At 40.3% G+C, this 19,663-nt stretch overlaps 1 protein-coding gene across 6 annotated transcripts in view; it reads left to right on the top strand.

Annotated features, from left to right (window-relative positions):
* The window catches only part of LOC126201359 (arfGAP with SH3 domain, ANK repeat and PH domain-containing protein), a 315,685-nt gene that overhangs the window by 246,670 nt on the left and 49,352 nt on the right, over positions 1–19,663 (top strand). For 4 of the 6 annotated variants that reach the window (XM_049936783.1, XM_049936780.1, XM_049936781.1 and 1 more), the window contains exon 12: positions 8,866–9,058. In XM_049936783.1, coding sequence (XP_049792740.1) covers positions 8,866–9,058 — 193 coding nt within the window. The remainder of the gene's footprint in view (positions 1–8,865; positions 9,059–19,663) is intronic. The other 2 variants (XM_049936784.1, XM_049936782.1) reach the window with 1 other exon arrangement.

Here is a 19,663-nt window from a genome sequence, read left to right as displayed (position 1 = left end):
CGGAATGCAAAGGGTATGGTAAGGGAGTGTGCTCAATGCACAATGAGTCAGATAGTGGTCCGAAGAAATAGGTAACCAGTAAGAGGTATTCAAGGTCGGGTATGCTGGCCATAATACAGAGCATGATAGTCAAGGGTATGTGAGTTAAGCAGAGAGAAAGATCCTTCAATTTAATGGATAAAGCAAGATTACAAAGTAATTAGTGAATAAAAATGTAATGCAGTACTAATAGTAATTATACTGAACAGGAACGAAAAATAATAATGAAACATTGAGAATAATAGATAAACATTGTATTCAAGAATATGTTACTAATTAATAAAATCATAATTTAACAGTAAATTGATAATCAGGATCAAAGTACTATGAGAATAATGAGGAAAATACTGAAATTCAGAGTATATGAGGACTGAAAGTATGAAAAATGATTCTGTAAATTAATAATTAGTAGTAATTATTAACATAAAGTGCTCTAAGGAGGAATACAAGATGAAATGTGTATTAACAAAGAGAAAATCATTTTGGGCTCACACAGTTTATGCCCCCCCCCCCCATGAACCATGGACCTTGCCGTTGGTGGGGAGGCTTGCGTGCCTCAGCGATACAGATAGCCGTACCGTAGGTACAACCACAACGGAGGGGTATCTGTTGAGAGGCCAGACAAACGTGTGGTTCCTGAAGAGGGGCAGCAGCCTTTTCAGTAGTTGCAAGGGCAACAGTCTGGATGATTGACTGATCTGGCCTTGTAACAATAACCAAAACGGCCTTGCTGTGCTGGTACTGCGAACGGCTGAAAGCAAGGGGAAACTACGGCCGTAATTTTTCCCGAGGGCATGCAGCTTTACTGTATGATTAAATGATGATGGCGTCCTCTTGGGTAAAATATTCCGGAGGTAAAATAGTCCCCCATTCGGATCTCCGGGCGGGGACTACTCAAGAGGATGTCGTTATCAGGAGAAAGAAAACTGGCGTTCTACGGATCGGAGCGTGGAATGTCAGGTCCCTTAATCGGGCAGGTAGGTTAGAAAATTTGAAAAGGGAAATGGATAGGTTAAAGTTAGATATAGTGGGAATTAGTGAAGTTCGGTGGCGGGAGGAACAAGACTTCTGGTCAGGTGACTACAGGGTTATAAACACAAAGTCAAATAGGGGTAATGCAGGAGTAGGTTTAATAATGAATAGGAAAATAGCAACGCGGGTAAGCTACTACAAACAGCTTAGTGAACGCATTATTGTGGCCAAGATAGATACGAAACCCACACCTACTACAGTAGTACAAGTTTATATGCCAACTAGCTCTGCAGATGACGAAGAAATTGAAGAAATGTATGATGAAATAAAAGAAATTATTCAGATAGTGAAGGGAGACGAAAATTTAATAGTCATGGGTGACTGGAATTCGAGTGTAGGAAAAGGGAGAGAAGGAAACGTAGTAGGTGAATATGGATTGGGGCTAAGAAATGAAAGAGGAAGCCGCCTGGTAGAATTTTGCACAGAGCACAACTTAATCATAGCTAACACTTGGTTTAAGAATCATGATAGAAGGTTGTATACATGGAAGAACCCTGGAGATACTAAAAGGTATCAGATAGATTATATAATGGTAAGACAGAGATTTAGGAACCAGGTTTTAAATTGTAAGACATTTCCAGGGGCAGATGTGGACTCTGACCACAATCTATTGGTTATGACCTGTAGATTAAAACTGAAGAAACTGCAAAAAGGTGGGAATTTAAGGAGATGGGACGTGGATAAACTGAAAGAACCAGAGGTTGTACAGAGTTTCAGGGAGAGCATAAGGGAACAATTGACAGGAATGGGGGAAAGAAATACAGTAGAAGAAGAATGGGTAGCTTTGAGGGATGAAGTAGTGAAGGCAGCAGAGGATAAAGTAGGTAAAAAGACGAGGGCTAGTAGAAATCCTTGGGTAACAGAAGAAATATTGACTTTAATTGATGAAAGGAGAAAATATAAAAATGCAGTAAATGAAGCAGGCAAAAAGGAATACAAACGTCTAAAAAATGAGATTGACAGGAAGTGCAAAATGGCTAAGCAGGGATGGCTAGAGGACAAATGTAAGGATGTAGAGGCTTATCTCACTAGGGGTAAGATAGATACTGCCTACAGGAAAATTAAAGAGACCTTTGGAGATAAGAGAACCACTTCTATGAACATCAAGAGCTCAGATGGAAACCCAGTTCCAAGCAAAGAAGGGAAAGCAGAAAGGTGGAAGGAGTATATAGAGGGTCTATACAAGGGCGATGTACTTGAGGACAATATTATGGAAATGGAAGAGGATGTAGATGAAGATCAAATGGGAGATACTATACTGCGTGAAGAATTTGACAGAGCACTGAAAGACCTGAGGCGAAACAAGGCCCCCGGAGTAGACAACATTCCATTGGAACTACTGACGGCCTTGGGAGAGCCAGTCCTGACAAAACTCTACCATCTGGTGAGCAAGATGTATGAAACAGGCGAAATACCCTCAGACTTCAAGAAGAATATAATAATTCCAATCCCAAAGAAAGCAGGTGTTGACAGATGTGAGAATTACCGAACAATCAGTTTAATAAGTCACAGCTGCAAAATACTAACACGAATTCTTTACAGACGAATGGAAAAACTGGTAGAAGCCGACCTCAGGGAAGATCAGTTTGGATTCCGTAGAAATACTGGAACACGTGAGGCAATACTGACCTTACGACTTATCTTAGAAGAAAGATTAAGGAAAGGCAAACCTACGTTTCTAGCATTTGTAGACTTAGAGAAAGCTTTTGACAATGTTGACTGGAATAGTCTCTTTCAAATTCTAAAGGTGGCAGGGGTAAAATACAGGGAGCGAAAGGCTATTTACAATTTGTACAGAAACCAGATGGCAGTTATAAGAGTCGAGGGACACGAAAGGGAAGCAGTGGTTGGGAAGGGAGTAAGACAGGGTTGTAGCCTCTCCCCGATGTTATTCAATCTGTATATTGAGCAAGCAGTGAAGGAAACAAAAGAAAAATTCGGAGTAGGTATTAAAATCCATGGAGAAGAAATAAAAACTTTGAGGTTCGCCGATGACATTGTAATTCTGTCAGAGACAGCAAAGGACTTGGAAGAGCAGTTGAACGGAATGGATGGTGTCTTGAAGGGAGGATATAAGATGAACATCAACAAAAGCAAAACGAGGATAATGGAATGTAGTCGAAGTAAGTCGGGTGATGTTGAGGGTATTAGATTAGGAAATGAGACACTTAAAGTAGTAAAGGAGTTTTGCTATTTGGGGAGCAAAATAACCGATGATGGTCGAAGTAGAGAGGATATAAAATGTAGACTGGCAATGGCAAGGAAAGCGTTTCTGAAGAAGAGAAATTTGTTAACATCGAGTATAGATTTAAGTGTCAGGAAGTCTTTTCTGAAAGTATTTGTATGGAGTGTAGCCATGTATGGAAGTGAAACATGGACGATAAATAGTTTGGACAAGAAGAGAATAGAAGCTTTCGAAATGTGGTGCTACAGAAGAATGCTGAAGATTAGATGGGTAGATCACATAACTAATGAGGAGGTACTGAATCGGATTGGGGAGAAGAGGAGTTTGTGGCACAACTTGACCAGAAGAAGGGATCGGTTGGTAGGACATGTTCTGAGGCATCAAGGGATCACCAATTTAGTATTGGAGGGCAGCGTGGAAGGTAAAAGTCGCAGGGGGAGACCAAGAGATGCATACACTAAGCAGATTCAGAAGGATGTAGGTTGCAGTAGGTACTGGGAGATGAAGAAGCTTGCACAGGATAGAGTAGCATGGAGAGCTGCATCAAACCAGTCTCAGGACTGAAGACCACAACAACAACACAGTTTATGCCTTTAAGTTCTGTGTTGGCACTCAGTTTTCTGTAGCTGATTTGATTGTTCTGCCTTTGATGATCCACACATTCTGTAAGCTAAACTGGGAAATCACACTGTTCAGTATTTTCATCCTGTCGGATGCAAGGTCCTCTTGTATTGTAACTCCTGACATCATTAGTTTCTTCTTTGCCCTGAAGACTTATGATCATTCCCAGTAGGACATGAATTTTATTATGATAAGTCCTAGTTTTGTGGGATCTGCCATCCGACCCTGAAACCTGTATGCCTACTTTTCACGAGCAGTACTGATAACCACTTCATCTGTATTTTCACGAGATTCTTATGATATTCCAAACACTTTAAGATTATTACAAATAGGTATTGTTCAATTGCATGTTGGTCTTTCAGTGATCTGTTTTGAAACATATGCACTTTCTCATCAGCTTTGGCAACAGACTTCTTTAGGGTACTGATCTCATTCACACTGATTTCTGTGGAGCACTAGATTTTCTCAAGAACTGTTGTGGAGGTGGCATCAGTGATGGTTAGCATGACAAGGCATAAATGCAATGAGAGGGGGCTATGCAATGAAACAGTGATGCAGCACAGCTGTCACCAGTCTGCAGACAAGCCCATCGAAATGTGTTGGCGTGGGAGGCGGCATGGCAGTGTTTTCCAGGATCAGCTAGGCTCCTGCACTGCTGTCGCTGCAGATGGAGAAATCATTGCATGGGTTTCATTATCTTACTGTTATTTTAATGCTACACAGGCAGGAGGGTAAAAGATGGAAGTGTAGCACTGCCTTAGAAGCACTCAACATGAGATTTACAGAGGTTGAAAACAGAGGCACTGTCGTGGAACACCTTTAAACATTGAATAAACTAGTGAGTTGTGTGCTGTGCATCTCTCTTGCTAGCCACCATCTTGATCTTCATAAAGCCTTGGTAGGCAGGGCTGTGCTGAGCAAGACATATGAAGAAAGACACACACACACACACACTCTCATCTCTCTCTCTCTCTCTCTCTCTCTCTCTCTCTCTCTCTGTCTGTCTCCAGGGAGAGAGCAGGATTCCAAGCAGAATTTAAGCAAAAACTTCCATCTCTATTTATAAGGTCACTTACTAATTTAACCTCCACTCCTTCCTTAATAGCATTATCCCAGTAGCTGGAAGTGCATGTCAGAATCTGCCTGTTGTGAGTGGCAGTGGAAATATGAACAGCTTTTTAGTACATCTGAATTCAATCCACCCAAATGTTCACTTCACTATGGTGTTGGGAAAGGATAGCTGTTTTCCCTCCCTTGAAGTACTGGTCAGGAGGAAGATCGAAGGTACTTTGGGATGTGCCATTTATAGGAAGCTAACTCACATTGATTTGTATCTTTAGACTGACAATTGTTGCTGTCCATCTCAGCATGTAATGGTACTTCATACCCTGTTCAATGAGACCAGTGTCGCCCAAGACACTGAGAGTTTGTCAGCTGAGCTACCCCACCTTGAAGAGTCACGTTTTGCCACAATGGTTGTGGTAAAAGACAAATCGGATATGCATTGTGCTGTTGGCCAATGGTGAATCGAGCGAGTGATGAAATAGCAAGATAGCATCTAAGTCTATAGACCTTCTGCCCCATGCAGGTAGCATTTCCAACAGGGTTGGTCATATTCTTTGAAAATATAGAGTGACAGTCACAGTTTGCATAAGGTGATGTCAACTGTATCCCTTACAGTTGTGGCATGTCACCTATTGGTCATGCCATGTCTACTGTATCCCTTGCAGTTGTGGCATGTCATGTATTGGACAGGTGTGTTGAGCACAAGCATGACACGTACTTACAGCAGCAAGGCAAATCTGCTATTTCAGAACATTGCCTTGATACTGGTCTCTATGGAGTATAACAAATAGAGATTCTGGAGTGTACAACCAACTATTGGGATAATGTTATTAAAGAACAAATGGAGATTAAATTAGCAAGTGACTTCATAAATAGAGATGGAAGTTTTTGCTGTAATTCAGCTTGGAATCCTTCCCTCTCCCTTATCAAACAACAGAAGCGCAGAGCAAATACTACTTGCCCACTCATTGGTAATTAATATCCACTATCGATAACTTCTGACATTGGTCATCTTTGATTGTGTGGTAGTAGCAGTTTTTACAGTGTCTTTCATATTTATGCGTATGCCATATTTTGTTTCTTAGTAGGCATATCCCCACCTACTGAGGGTTTCAGTTTCCTTTCACAGCCCTCTCTCATTGCATTAATGCCCTGAAACTAATAAGTGTTTTCACCAGTGAAAATATCAGCAGTTGCAGAAAATGTCACCAGCTGTATTCCCGTAAGTTGTTCGAACAAGAAAAGATAAGGTGTACAGGAGTTGTAGGGCAGGAAGTTTTCCACATTGTGTATCAGGAGAGGCACCCATCTGGTATTTAAAATTTTGGAGCACTTCTTATAATGACTTGATGATAGTAAGAGAAGAGGCCTGAACTTGGGTACAAAATGGAAATTACAAATAAATAAAGATCTTAAGGAGACAGGTGAGGGAAGGTAATACAGGGAGATTTATAATGATAATCATAATATTAGTAAGGCCTAGATTTCCATGCAAATGCATATTGCAAGCATGTTTGTATGGTTTAGTCTTCTGGAGAGTGAATTCATATTTCTAAGATATCATTGATATAGCTTGATGAATTTAAACATTTATAATGCATTTTACACCATTTTTTGACCTCAGTGCATATATTGTAATAATTCACATGATAGCACCTTTAGTGAAGTTTTTTTTATGTGAACTGTGCCAGAAGTGTAGAACGTGCCTCATTTTGCAAATTTTGTAAATTTTGTAGTGAGCTCAAGTGCCCTAGTTGAGCATAGTAGAAGTCAATATACTTTGTACCAATGAATCTCAATAAGAAACAAGTCCTATTGTTGTTAAGCGATGCTGTCCCACATATGCTGAAGGCCGGAAAAGCAATCAAAATATTTTACTGTATCCTATCGCGTGTTATTTGTTCAACATGAGTTTACATTTTGTAGCTGAAAGAGTACTACTAAAACTTTATAATGTGAGTAAGCTGATATTCTCCACAGACAAGGTAAATAGGTGCACAAAATACAAAGGATTGATCATTCTGACATTATTAATTAAGTCATATGCTGACTTGTTTCCTGTTGAAGGTATTCTTGGAAGTATTTGTCCATGTTCCTGCAGAATTCCTGGAGAAATTGTTTGCTGCATACTGTTTTTGAAGAAAAAAGGAATAATGCTGTGATCCTTTACAGTGATAATTTTGATGATGTCACATCAGTAAGAGACCATAAATTACCACAAATTAATTGAAGTTACCATCTGTTTGCTTCAGTCTATTGAAAAGTCGTGAGTTATTGCCCCGTAATTTTTTTTCCTCTGGCTTTGAGTCATACACACTTTTGATGCCATTAAAGCAGCTTGCATTAAAGATGCAGAAGTGGAATTCAAGAAAACAGATTTAAGCAAGACCTGATTTGCAACATATCAAATTTTGTGCATATGACTGTAGCAGTAACAAAGTTGGAAGCCACAGGGAACTGAAGAAATCTCTATCAATTACTGAAGAAATTGGAAAATAGAGAAGTAGATGTTGCAGTAAAGGATAAAATGAACAATATTATTGGATCAGATCCTGATTTTGAGTATATGAATTTGACAAAAAATATTTTGTGGCAAAAATGCAAAATGATTTCAGCTTTATCTGACTTAGTAAGAAATTGTTGCACATGTCTCTTCTTGTGACATAGAAAGGTCATTTTCTATGTACAGAAATGTTCTGTCAGATAAACACATGAGCCAAAGTGAAGACAAGTTGGAGAAATTGTTTGCGCATACTGTTTTTGAAGAAAAAAGGAATAAATATAGAATTGAATTTCGTATCATAATTTTTTTTTCTGTTCCAATGATGAATAACGGAGAATAACATAGCAGTTGGTGAACTATCACGTAGGCGTCAGTGCCTGATTGTGGGGTTTCCTTTTTTTCCTTTATATTTTTTTTTTTCTTTTGATGCCTCATTAGACATGTTTAATGATATGATATTGCATGAATGCATGCATGTTTTACAATTTGGTAGTGCATGAGAAACCCCAGCTCTAATTATTATTACTATTATTATTATTATTATTATTATTATTATTATTATTGATTATGTAGTGACAACTGAAAATTTGTGCTAGACCAGCATTCAAAATTGAATTTCCTGCTAGTCATGACCTTAACTGTTAGTCCATCTGAGCATGCCCTCGGACCTTATTTTGAAATCTTGAAGTTTTACTGTTACCTTATGGTATTGAATTGCTGCTGCATTCAATTTCTGTGATCTGGTAATTCATTTTTCTTTAGATTCATTTTTTACCAGGTTTGTAGAAATGGAAATTGATGGTGAATGAACATGGGAGTTGTTTTCTAGGAATTGTAGAATTCAGATTTTGTGAGGTAGTAACCAAAAGGCAACAACGCATTAAGATATAAACTTTCATCTTTGCAGCTACTACCCTTGTTAAGTCTATACACAGTGGTATTCAGAAAACAGCTACGCTGTCAATTTTAATGATATGCATAGGTTTATTTTTCCCAACACCTTTTTTGGTTTTAATGTTTCAATTTTGTTCCCGCTGTATTGGAAGAATTACATGTTTTTTTTCTCTGTATTATCAGTATTAGTGCATGTTGTAATAAGGAGCAAAAGTGCTACTGTAATCATTACCTTCCTCATAAACTGCTAGAAATTGCACTAAATGTTTTGAAGGTGGAGTTAATACTAGTGAACTCGACCAAAACACACACACACACACACACACACACACACACACACACACACACACACACCACTATACCCTGGGTCTCAGGATTGAGATGATGTTCTATTTCCACAGAAAAGTCTTGTTTTGTCACCACTTTCATAACTCAGAATAAATTACAATATTTTATTAGATATAGAAGTATAGCTGTACAGTGGTGCACTGCTTGAAATAATCACATATTGTTTTGTCGTCTTCAGAATGGCTCAATAACTCCGGAGAAGAAGACACGGTCAAGGCCACCCAGCTATGCTGGAGGTGAGTCCCCCGTGAACCTGCGCTCTCGCTCCTCTACCTCTGACAGTATCAAGTCCGGCTCTGGCTCCAGCCCCAACAGCAACTACCGGCCGGTGCCACCCCCTCCCCCACCTCAGAATCGTAAACCTTGCATTGGTATGTATAATTGAACACCCATCATAAAAGACAACTGGTTTTCCCGACAGTGTGTGTGATTAGTTATTATGACAGATCTCAGCCAACGTGCAGGCCTATTTGTTATTGACAGGTAAATATTGATGCAAAGGTATGGAATATCATTTGTGTGCCAGGGAGTGAGGGACAAACATTTGGTTCAGTTGCTGCTTTCACCAAGGAAGTGCTGCATATTTAATGATACACTGATGGATGTAGAAATTGCTGCTGTCAGAGCACTTGGGTTTATATCTATGTTTAATCTGCATTCAGTTGGGCATACAGAGCACTGAGATAGAGGAAAAAACAGATTAACAAGATAGAAAGTACATTCAACCATTGGCTTTTGGATTTAATGTAGCTTCCAGTAATAATACAATAACTGTATTTTGACCAGTATATCACACGCCTCCAAAGACTTCACGCAATATTTTAGCAATATTTCTACCCTTACAGAATACTTTTGATTGTACAGAATACACTCCATTCAAGCAATGAGAATTAACTTCTTTACTTATAAGAAATGATACATCATACAAGTGGACATTTGTGTACTGACAACTTTGTTCGCTCAGTTTGAGCTACCGAGCGAGGTGGCGCAGTGGTTAGACACTGGACTCGCATCCTGATTTAGGTTTTCCGTGATTTCCCTAAATCGCTCCAGGCAAATGCCAGGATGGTTCCTTTCAAAGGGCACGGCCGACTTCCTTCCCCGTCCTTCCCTAATCCGATGAGACCGATGACCTCGCTGTCTGGTCTCCTTCCCCAACAACCAACCAACCAATCAGTTTGAGCTTGGGGATTGACTACAATAAACTGACTATATATCGTACATATTTTACAATCACAATGTGGAACAGATCACATTCCACTGGAATTTCGGAACTCGTTGTTGGAAGTGGTAACCAAATGACTCGTCAAGTTGGTATGTAGAACCTATAAGACTGGACACACACCAACTGATTTTTGGAATAATACCGTGCACACATTGCTGAAGACAGCAAGGGCAGATAAATGTGAGACTATTGCACAATCACATTAACAGCTCATACACCCAAGTTTCTGACAATAATGATATATGGAAGAGAGGGAAAGAAAACTGAGCATCTGTTAGATGATGATTCAAAAAGGTAAAGGAACCAGAGAGGCACTTTTGACATTGTGACTTAAGAAAAATTAAGACATATTCATAGGGTGTGTCAGTCTAGAAAAAGTATTCAACAATGTAAAATGGTGCCAGATATTTGAAATTCTTAGATAAATAGGATTAAGCTACAGGGAAAGATGGGTAATATGTAATATGTACAAGAACCAAAAGGCAAAAATAAGAATTGAAGACTAAGATTTAAGTCTTTGGAGTAAAAAGTATACATGAGAGGAATGCAGTTTTTTGCCCCTACTGCTCAATCTACACATCAAAGAAACAATGACAGAGATTAAAGGAACAATGACAGAGATAAAAGAATGATTCAAGAGTGGGATTAAAATTCAGAGAGAAAGGATATCAGTGATAAGATTAACTGAGACATTGTTACCCTTACAAGGTTTACTCAAAAATGAATATCAGTAACAATTAAGGCAGAGGAGGAGCTGCCATTTACTTCCTGACACAATAATAATTAAAGTAGAACTGACTGCCAGAAAGGTTCGGGGACTGGGATGAATCTTTAACTTTCAAAAGTCTTCAAAATTTCTTTATCAGAATAAATGGGGAGTGAAAAAAGTTGTAGTCAAATTAAATCGGGTGATGCTGAGGGGATTAGATTAGGAAATGAGACACTTAAAGTAGTAAAGGAGTTTTGCTATTTAGGGAGTAAAATAACTGATGAGGGTCGAAGTAGAGAGGATATAAAATGTAGACTGGCAATGGCAAGGAAATCGTTTCTGAAGAAGAGAAATTTGTTAACATCGAGTATAGATTTAAGTGTCAGGAAGTGGTTTCTGAAAGTATTTGTATGGAGTGTAGCCATGTATGGAAGTGAAACATGGACGATAACCAGTTTGGACAAGAAGAGAATAGAAGCTTTCAAAATGTGGTGCTACAGAAGAATGCTGAAGATAAGGTGGGTAGATCACGTAACTAATGAGGAGGTATTGAATAGGATTGGGGAGAAGAGAAGTTTGTGGCACAACTTGACTAGAAGAAGGGATCGGTTGATAGGACATGTTTTGAGGCATCAAGGGATCACAAATTTAGCATTGGAGGGCAGCGTGGAGGGTAAAAATCGTAGAGGGAGACCAAGAGATGAATACACTAAGCAGATTCAGAAGGATGTAGGTTGCAGTAGGTACTGGGAGATGAAGAAGCTTGCACAGGATAGAGTAGCATGGAGAGCTGCATCAAACCAGTCTCAGGACTGAAGACCACAACAACAACAAAGGGAATTCCACTTAGCTTGCAGAGGTATAGGTTTCTGCTTCAGGGAGGAAAGAGGGACAAGGCTCCCTTCTCCTTCAGGGAGCAAAGAGGGACAAGACCTCGTTTCTAACCTACCCCTTTTACCTTTATTTTTATTTATCCACAAAATGGTCTTCATGACATGGGATACAAGCTAAGTAGCAGTTGTTCAAGAAGCATTTGCCTATTCCATGAAGTTTCAGGTTTGTAGCTGGAATACGTTGACTTCTTGCCATGGTATTTCAGCTGACAACCATTCAGCTAAAATATCATGGCAAGAAGTTGACATAATCCAGCTGAAATTCTGATACTTCATGGAACACACTTTACACTGGAAAAATTTCAAGAATCACACAAGCATTTACCTTATTGGTACAATGATTTAAAATAAAATATACATGGACTGTAGAAGACAGAATATTCATATCTTCAGAGCAGTAGTCTTTAAGCAGTGATCTCTGTTTATAGATATATATGTACTGTAGAGGACAAAGTAAAACGATCAACAAAAGGATTAATTGTAAGTTGTCTTCCATAATATACAAGATTATGACATTGTGAACAAAATTAAAGTTACATGTGACTTAAATTACTCTCCATAAATTCAGCAATGGGATAAAATCAGTATTGGAGCATTGTACTGGCAATATTCTTCTTGAATGACATTACTGTTTTTGACTGAACAAGGTGATTTATTGCTGTTCATATGTGCCACACAGTCATGGCATTCACTCAGTCTCTGGCTTGTCAGATGAACATTACCACTGGTATGGGTATGGTGCTCTCTCTCTCTCTCTCTCTCTCTCTCTCTCTCTCTCTCACACACACACACACACACACACACACACACACACTATCATTTGAAACTTTCCTGGCAGATGAAATCTGTGTGCGGGACCGAGACTCGAACTCGGGACCTTTGCCTTTCACGGGCAAGTGCTCTACCATCTGAGCTACCCAAGCACGACTCACGTCCTGTCCTCACAGCTTTACTTCTGCCAGTACCCCATCTCCTACCTTCCAGACTTCACAGAAGCTCTCCTGTGAACCTTGCAATTCGAGTCTTGGTCCAGCACACAGTTTTAATCTGTCAGGAAGGTTTCATAACAGTGCACAATCTGCTGCAGCATGAAAATCTCATTTTGGACACTATTATTTGTTAGAGATAAATGGAGATTCTTATTTGCAAATGAAACAATCTCTAGGATTTATACCCATGAGATACGAGTACATAATATTCCCCATTCTTTTTAAGACTGCCTTGATAGGTGAGTGTGGTGGCAATTGTATCGTGATCTTGACAACTTGTTTCTGCATAATAAATATTGAACTCCAGAAAGGAATGACTAATCATCCTCTGTAATGTAGGAAAAGACAGATTGCTACTTACTGTAAAGAAGACATGTGAAGTTGCAGACAGGCACAATTAAAAGATACTCACAAAAAGCTTTCAGCTACAGCCTTCATCAGTAAAATGGGGTGGGAGATGAGGATGGGGAGGAGATGATGGGACAGAGGGGGTGGAAACTGTCAGGTAGAGGGTTTGGGCATTGCCTATCAGCATGCCCAGAAATAAGGGACATCCTACTTGAGATACTTCCCACCCCTCCTAAAGTGGTGTTCCATTACCACACAACCTCCACAACATCCTGTTCCATCCCTATGCCACTCCCAATCCCAATCCCTTGCCCAAGGATCATATCCTTGTGGAAGACCCAGAAGCAAAACCTGCCCAATCCACCCACCCAGCCCTTCCTATTCCAGTCCTGTCATTGGTTTATCATACCCAATCAGGGGTCCGGCCACTTGTGAAAGCAGCCATGCCATTTACCAGCTCTGCTGCAATCATTGCACAGTTTTTTATATTGTTATGACTGCCAACCAATTGTTCACAAGGATGAATGGCCACGGCCAGACTGTGGCCAAAAGCAAAGTAGACCACCCTGTGGCACAACATGCAGCTGGACATAACACACTTGATTTCAGTGGCTGGTGCACTATCTGAACCATCTGGATCCTTCTATCCACCACCAGCTTTACTGAACTGTGCAGATGGGAGTTACCTTACAACACATTCTCCGCCCCATAATTCTGCCGGCCCCAACCTACGGTAACATACTGTCCCCATACCCTCTACCCAACAGTTTCCACTGCCTCTGTCCTATCATCTCCTTCCCATTCTCATCTCCCACCCTGTTTATTTGCAGCCACCTGCCACTGCATCTGCCCATCTTTCCTCGCTCCCCTCCTTTTTTGCTCCATTTTTCCCTCACCTCCCTGCCCCAAAACCTCCTGACGCTGTGCCTGTTGGCAGTCTAGTCCCTGCAGACTCCACCAGACAGTGTTTGTCTCTCTCCCCATCCTCTCCCTTCCCCTTTCCCTTCCCAATCCACTCCAGATTTCTCCTTGCATCCTACGTGATGTTGCATTTTAGCCCGAGATCCTAGATTTGACGTTTTTGTGTGTGTGTGTGTGTGTGTGTGTGTGTGTGTGTGTGTGTGTGTGTGTGTGTGTGTACGCGTGCGTGCATGCGTGCGCGTGCGCATGCATGTGTTTGTGTGTGTTTGTTTATTTTACTGATGAAGGCTGTGGCCGAAAGCTTTATGTATCTTTTAATTGTGCCTGTCTGCAACTTAACATGTCTCATTAACAATAAGTAGCAGTTTGTCTTTTCCTACATTGTTGATACTCCTACCTGGAGTTTCTGTTATTCTCCCCCTGTTTCAGGCTGTTGATAAACCATTGTGACTTCTGTTCTTGATTAAAATTGTCAAAAAGAAAGAAAAAAGATTAAGAACATTTGTCAAAGTACGGACATAGGATCATATGTTCAGTGACTGCTTCATGAATTAGGAGCAGCAGCTGCGGGTACTGAAGCAGATATAAACAAAATAAGGTGGAACCAAAAATAACTCTCGTATATAAATCTACCAACCAAAAATACTGTAATAAAACAAATAGTTCCTTCTTTTATGTTCACAAACATTCTTAGTCACTGAAATGTTCATTACTAACAAGGAGTGGTTGCCATCGGTGGACTGACTTGTTGAAACTATATATATGGTAAGAATATAATAGAGGGAAACATTCCACGTGGGAAAAAATGTATCTAAAAACAAGGATGATGTGACTTACCAAACGAAAGCGCTGGCACGTTGATAGACACACATACAAACACAAACATACACACAAAATTCTAGCTTTCGCAACCAATGGTTGCCTCGTCAGGAAAGAGGGAAGGAGAGGGAAAGACGAAAGGATTTGGGTTTTAAGGGAGAGGGTAAGGAGTCATTCCAATCCCGGGAGCGGAAAGACTTACCTTAGGGGGGAAAAAAGGACGGGTATACACTCGCGCGCGCGCACACACACACACACACACACACACACACACACACACACACACACACACACACACACACACACACACACACACACACACACACACACATATCCATCCACACATATACAGACACAAGCAGACATATACAGAGGCAAAGAGGTTGGGCAGAGATGTCAGTCGAGGCGGAAGTGCAGAGGCAAAGATGTTGTTGAATGACAGGTGAGGTATGAGTGGCGGCAACTTGAAATTAGCGGAGATTGAGGCCTGGTGGATAACGGGAAGAGAGGATATATTGAAGAGCAAGTTCCCATCTCCGGAGTTCGGATAGGTTGGTGTTAGTGGGAAGTATCCACATAACCCGGATGGTGTAACACTGTGCCAAGATGTGCTGGCCGTGCACCAAGGCATGGTTAGCCACTGGGTGATCCTCATTACCAACAAACACTGTCTGCCTGTGTCCATTCATGCGAATGGACAGTTTGTTGCTGTTCATTCCCACATAGAATGCGTCACAGTGTAGGCAGGTCAGTTGGTAGATCACGTGGGTGCTTTCACATGTGGCTCTACCTTTGATCGTGTACACCTTACGGGTTACAGGACTGGAGTAGGTGGTGGTGGGAGGCTGCATGGGACAGGTTTTACACCGGGCGCGATTACAAGAGTAGGAGCCAGAGGGTAGGGAAGGTGGTTTGGGGATTTCATAGGGATGAACTAAGAGGTTACGGAGGTTAGGTGGATGGCGGAAAGACACTCTTGGTGGAGTGGGGAGGATTTCATGAAGGATGGATCTCATTTCAGGGCAGGATTTGAGGAAGTCGTATCCCTGCTGGAGAGCCACATTCAGAGTCTGATCCAGTCCCAGAAAGTATCCTGTCACAAGTGGGGCACTTTTGTGGTTCTTCTGTGGGAGGTTCTATGTTTGAGAGGATGAGGAAGTGGCTCTGCTTATTTGCTTCTGTATCAGGTCAGGAGGGTAGTTGCGGGATGCGAAAGCTGTTGTCAGGTTGTTGGTGTAATGGTTCAGGGATTCCGGACTGGAGCAGATTCGTTTGCCACAAAGACCTAGGCTGTAGGGAAGGGACCGTTTGATGTGGAATGGGTGGCAGCTGTCATAATGGAGGTACTGCTGCTTGTTGATGGGTTTGATGTGGATGGACGTGTGAATCTGGCCATTGGACAGGTGGAGGTCAACATCAAGCAAAGTGGCATGGGATTTGGAGTAGGACCAGGTGAATCTGATGGAACCAAAGGAGTTGAGGTTGGAGAGGAAATTCTGAAGTTCTTCTTCACTGTGAGTCTAGATCATGAAGATGTCATCAATAAATCTCTACCAAACTTTGGGTTGGCAGGCCTGGGTAACCAAGAAGGCTTCCTCTAAGCGACCCATGAATAGGTTGGCGTACGAGGGGGCCATCCTGGTACCCATGGCTGAACCCATTACATGCAGTCTCCCATCCTTCATCAAAGACACCAACCACTTTCTCGAACACCTGGAATCCTTACCCAATCCGTTACCCCCAGAAACCATCCTTGTAACCATTGATGCCACTTCGTTATACACAAATATCCCGCACGTCCAGGGCCTCGCTGCCATGGAGCACTTCCTTTCACGCCGATCACCTGCCACCCTACCTAAAACCTCTTTCCTTATTACCTTAGCCAGCTTCATCCTGACCCACAACTTCTTCACTTTTGAAGACCGAACATACCAACAATTAAAGGGAACAGCCATGGGTACCAGGATGGCCCCCTCATACGCCAACCTATTCATGGGTCGCTTAGAGGAAGCCTTCTTGGTTACCCAGGCCTGCCAACCCAAAGTTTGGTACAGATTTATTGATGACATCTTCATGATCTGGACTCACAGTGAAGAAGAACTTCAGAATTTCCTCTCCAACCTCAACTCCTTTGGTTCCATCAGATTCACCTTCCCTACCCTCTGGCTCCTACCCTTGTAATCGCGCCCGGTGTAAAACCTGTCCCATGCAGCCTCCCACCACCACCTACTCCAGTCCTGTAACCCGTAAGGTGTACACGATCAAAGGCAGAGCCACGTGTGAAAGCACCCACGTGATCTACCAACTGACCTGCCTACACTGTGACGCATTCTATGTGGGAATGAACAGCAACAAACTGTCCTTCACATGAATGGACACAGGCAGACAGTGTTTGTTGGTAATGAGGATCACCCAGTGGCTAACCATGCCTTGGTGCACGGCCAGCACATCTTGGCACAGTGTTACACCGTCCGGGTTATCTGGATACTTCCCACTAACACCAACCTATCCGAACTCCGGAGATGGGAACTTGCTCTTCAATATATCCTCTCTTCCTGTTATCCACCAGGCCTCAATCTCCGCTAATTTCAAGTTGCCGCCACTCATACCTCACCTGTCATTCAACAACATCTTTGCCTCTGCACTTCCGCCTCGACTGACATCTCTGCCCAACCTCTTTGCTTCTGTATATGTCTGCTTGTGTGTGTGTGTGTGTGTGTGTGTGTGTGTGTGTGTGTGTGTCTACCCGTCCTTTTTTCCCCCTAAGGTAAGTCTTTCCGCTCCCGGGATTGGAATGACTCCTTACCCCCTCCCTTAAAACCCAAATCCTTTCGTCTTTCCCTCTCCTTCCCTCTTTCCTGACGAGGCAACCATTGGTTGCGAAAGCTAGAATTTTGTGTGTTTGTTTGTGTGTCTATCGACGTGCCAGCGCTTTCGTTTGGTAAGTCACATCATCTTTGTTCTTAGATATATCTATATGGTGATGTAGGTTAAGATCCCAGGTATCTTACACTGCTGACATTCAGCCTGGTGGGCCCTCGTTTGCAATTGATGAAAAAAAAATCAGAATTTTGTGAGACACTCAATAAATTTGCTTTGTATAATTGGTCTGCGTGGTATAATGGATATGATAACATCTTTATGTGCAGGAGGTTGTGGGTTCGAATGTTGTCAGATGTTTAAATTTTTTTATTTTTGAACCTTGATCAAAATTACTTTAATCACTATTTTTATTCAATTAATTGATTTAAATGTAATTTTTTGTTTCTATTCCTTTGTCACATCATTGTAATTATTGTATGAACCTTTTCATTTATTTCCTTTTTACTTTATATCATTCTTTTTCCAATTGAAATAGTTGTGAATATGAATTTAATTATATTTGTCTACTATAATATTCAATTATTTGAAAATTACGATCTCAGTTGTAAAAGAAAAGACAAAATAATCTATTTATATTTGTGCAATGGTGTGAAAAATGTATTTTTGTTACCAGATGTGCAATTTTTTTGCACAGTAATCATTATACAAACATTTAAAACATAACCTAAATGCCCATTGCACTGTGGACGAAACAATGCAGATGAAAATTTAAATCAAATATAGGTTAGTAAGTAAAACAAAATTCAAGCAAAATGAGAAATAAATATAATCAACACAATAACATGGATGAAAAAACAGGGTGATATAACAACAAAAATTAATATGTAAAATTAATTAAAAACACACAAATAAATGTTTCAGTTGAAGAAAGAACAAAAGGAAGAAAAATTAGAGTAAATGGAAAAGTTGATTTTATGATTAAAATTATGTGACAAAGGAATGGAATTAAAAAATTACATTTAAATCAATTAATCAAAGAAAATGATGATCAAAGTCATTTTGATAAAGATTTTAAAATAAAAAAAAATCTTATTGCACATAACAAGATTTAAACACACAACCTCCAGCATGTGAAGCTATTAGCCTGTCCATTATACCTCACAATTAGTCTATATACTTCAATTTTCTTAACTCTATTGAGTGCCACACAAAATTCAGAAAACGAGGGCCCATCAGGATAAATAGCTACAATGTGACATACTGAGGATCTTAACCTACAGCACTGTACAGATATTTTTTAAAAGTCGATTGCGCCGCTGGGGACTTCTCCTTGTAAGTGGCATAGTATTCTGTGAATATTAACTTCCTTTGATTTGAGAGTCTTGGTGTGTTCTGTTTCACAATAAACTGTTTGACTGAAAAGAGCCTCACACACTGATGGAAACTACTGTTGTACTCTGCAAATGATATTCCATAACTTTACTATGAATTTTATTAATAAATCAGTAGCACAGTATTGCATGCATTTGAGTGCGATGGACAGCCAATTTCATTAACTATTCCTTCATTATTTTTATTAGTTAGAGAAAGTATTTCAGCTTTATTCCTTATGCAGTGGCTTAAGGTCATTCAGCTCTCATAGTTATTAGAAAAATTTTACCAGTAAGGGAAATAAAATTAAGACATATACAGTATCTCATTTTTGTGTCCAATTTTCATTTTTTTTTACCTTGCGCAAGCCTATAACTGGTATGCAAGTAATAAGAGTGATTGCTGCTAAATAAAGTAAACTAAACCTGATTACATAGCTTTCAGGGTAAGAGCATAAGAAGTATTTTAATTTTTGTTTTTGATTTTTTTAAAACTAACCAGCTTTTTCGTATAGTTTTGTTGATATCATTGGGATTCCTACTTAATCTTACATTGTGTTGTATACAGTTTTAGAACATTAAATTTTTAAATTTTAGTTTACATAGTACTTTACATTCACTATTTGTCCTGCTAGAAGAATCAGTAATTCCTTGAAGTTCTTGTGTTTTGACTTCACATCATGAGTGTACTGAGTGAGGGCAGGAGAGGGGAGCAGGGGCTGCAGCTGCCCATCCACATAGACAGATAGGTATCAGTTTAGTATCAATATCAATCTGTAGAAAAGTAGAACATGTCACACATAAAGACTAGTAGCAATAATACCCATAACTATTCGTCATGAAATCTCAGAACTACCTTGCTGTTTACCATGAAATTAA

This window comes from Schistocerca nitens, chromosome 1 (assembly GCF_023898315.1).
Source record: "Schistocerca nitens isolate TAMUIC-IGC-003100 chromosome 1, iqSchNite1.1, whole genome shotgun sequence".
NCBI lineage: Eukaryota > Metazoa > Arthropoda > Insecta > Orthoptera > Acrididae > Schistocerca > Schistocerca nitens.
The sequence above is the reverse complement of the archived record's forward strand: the minus strand, read 5'-3'. Positions and strand labels throughout refer to the sequence as shown.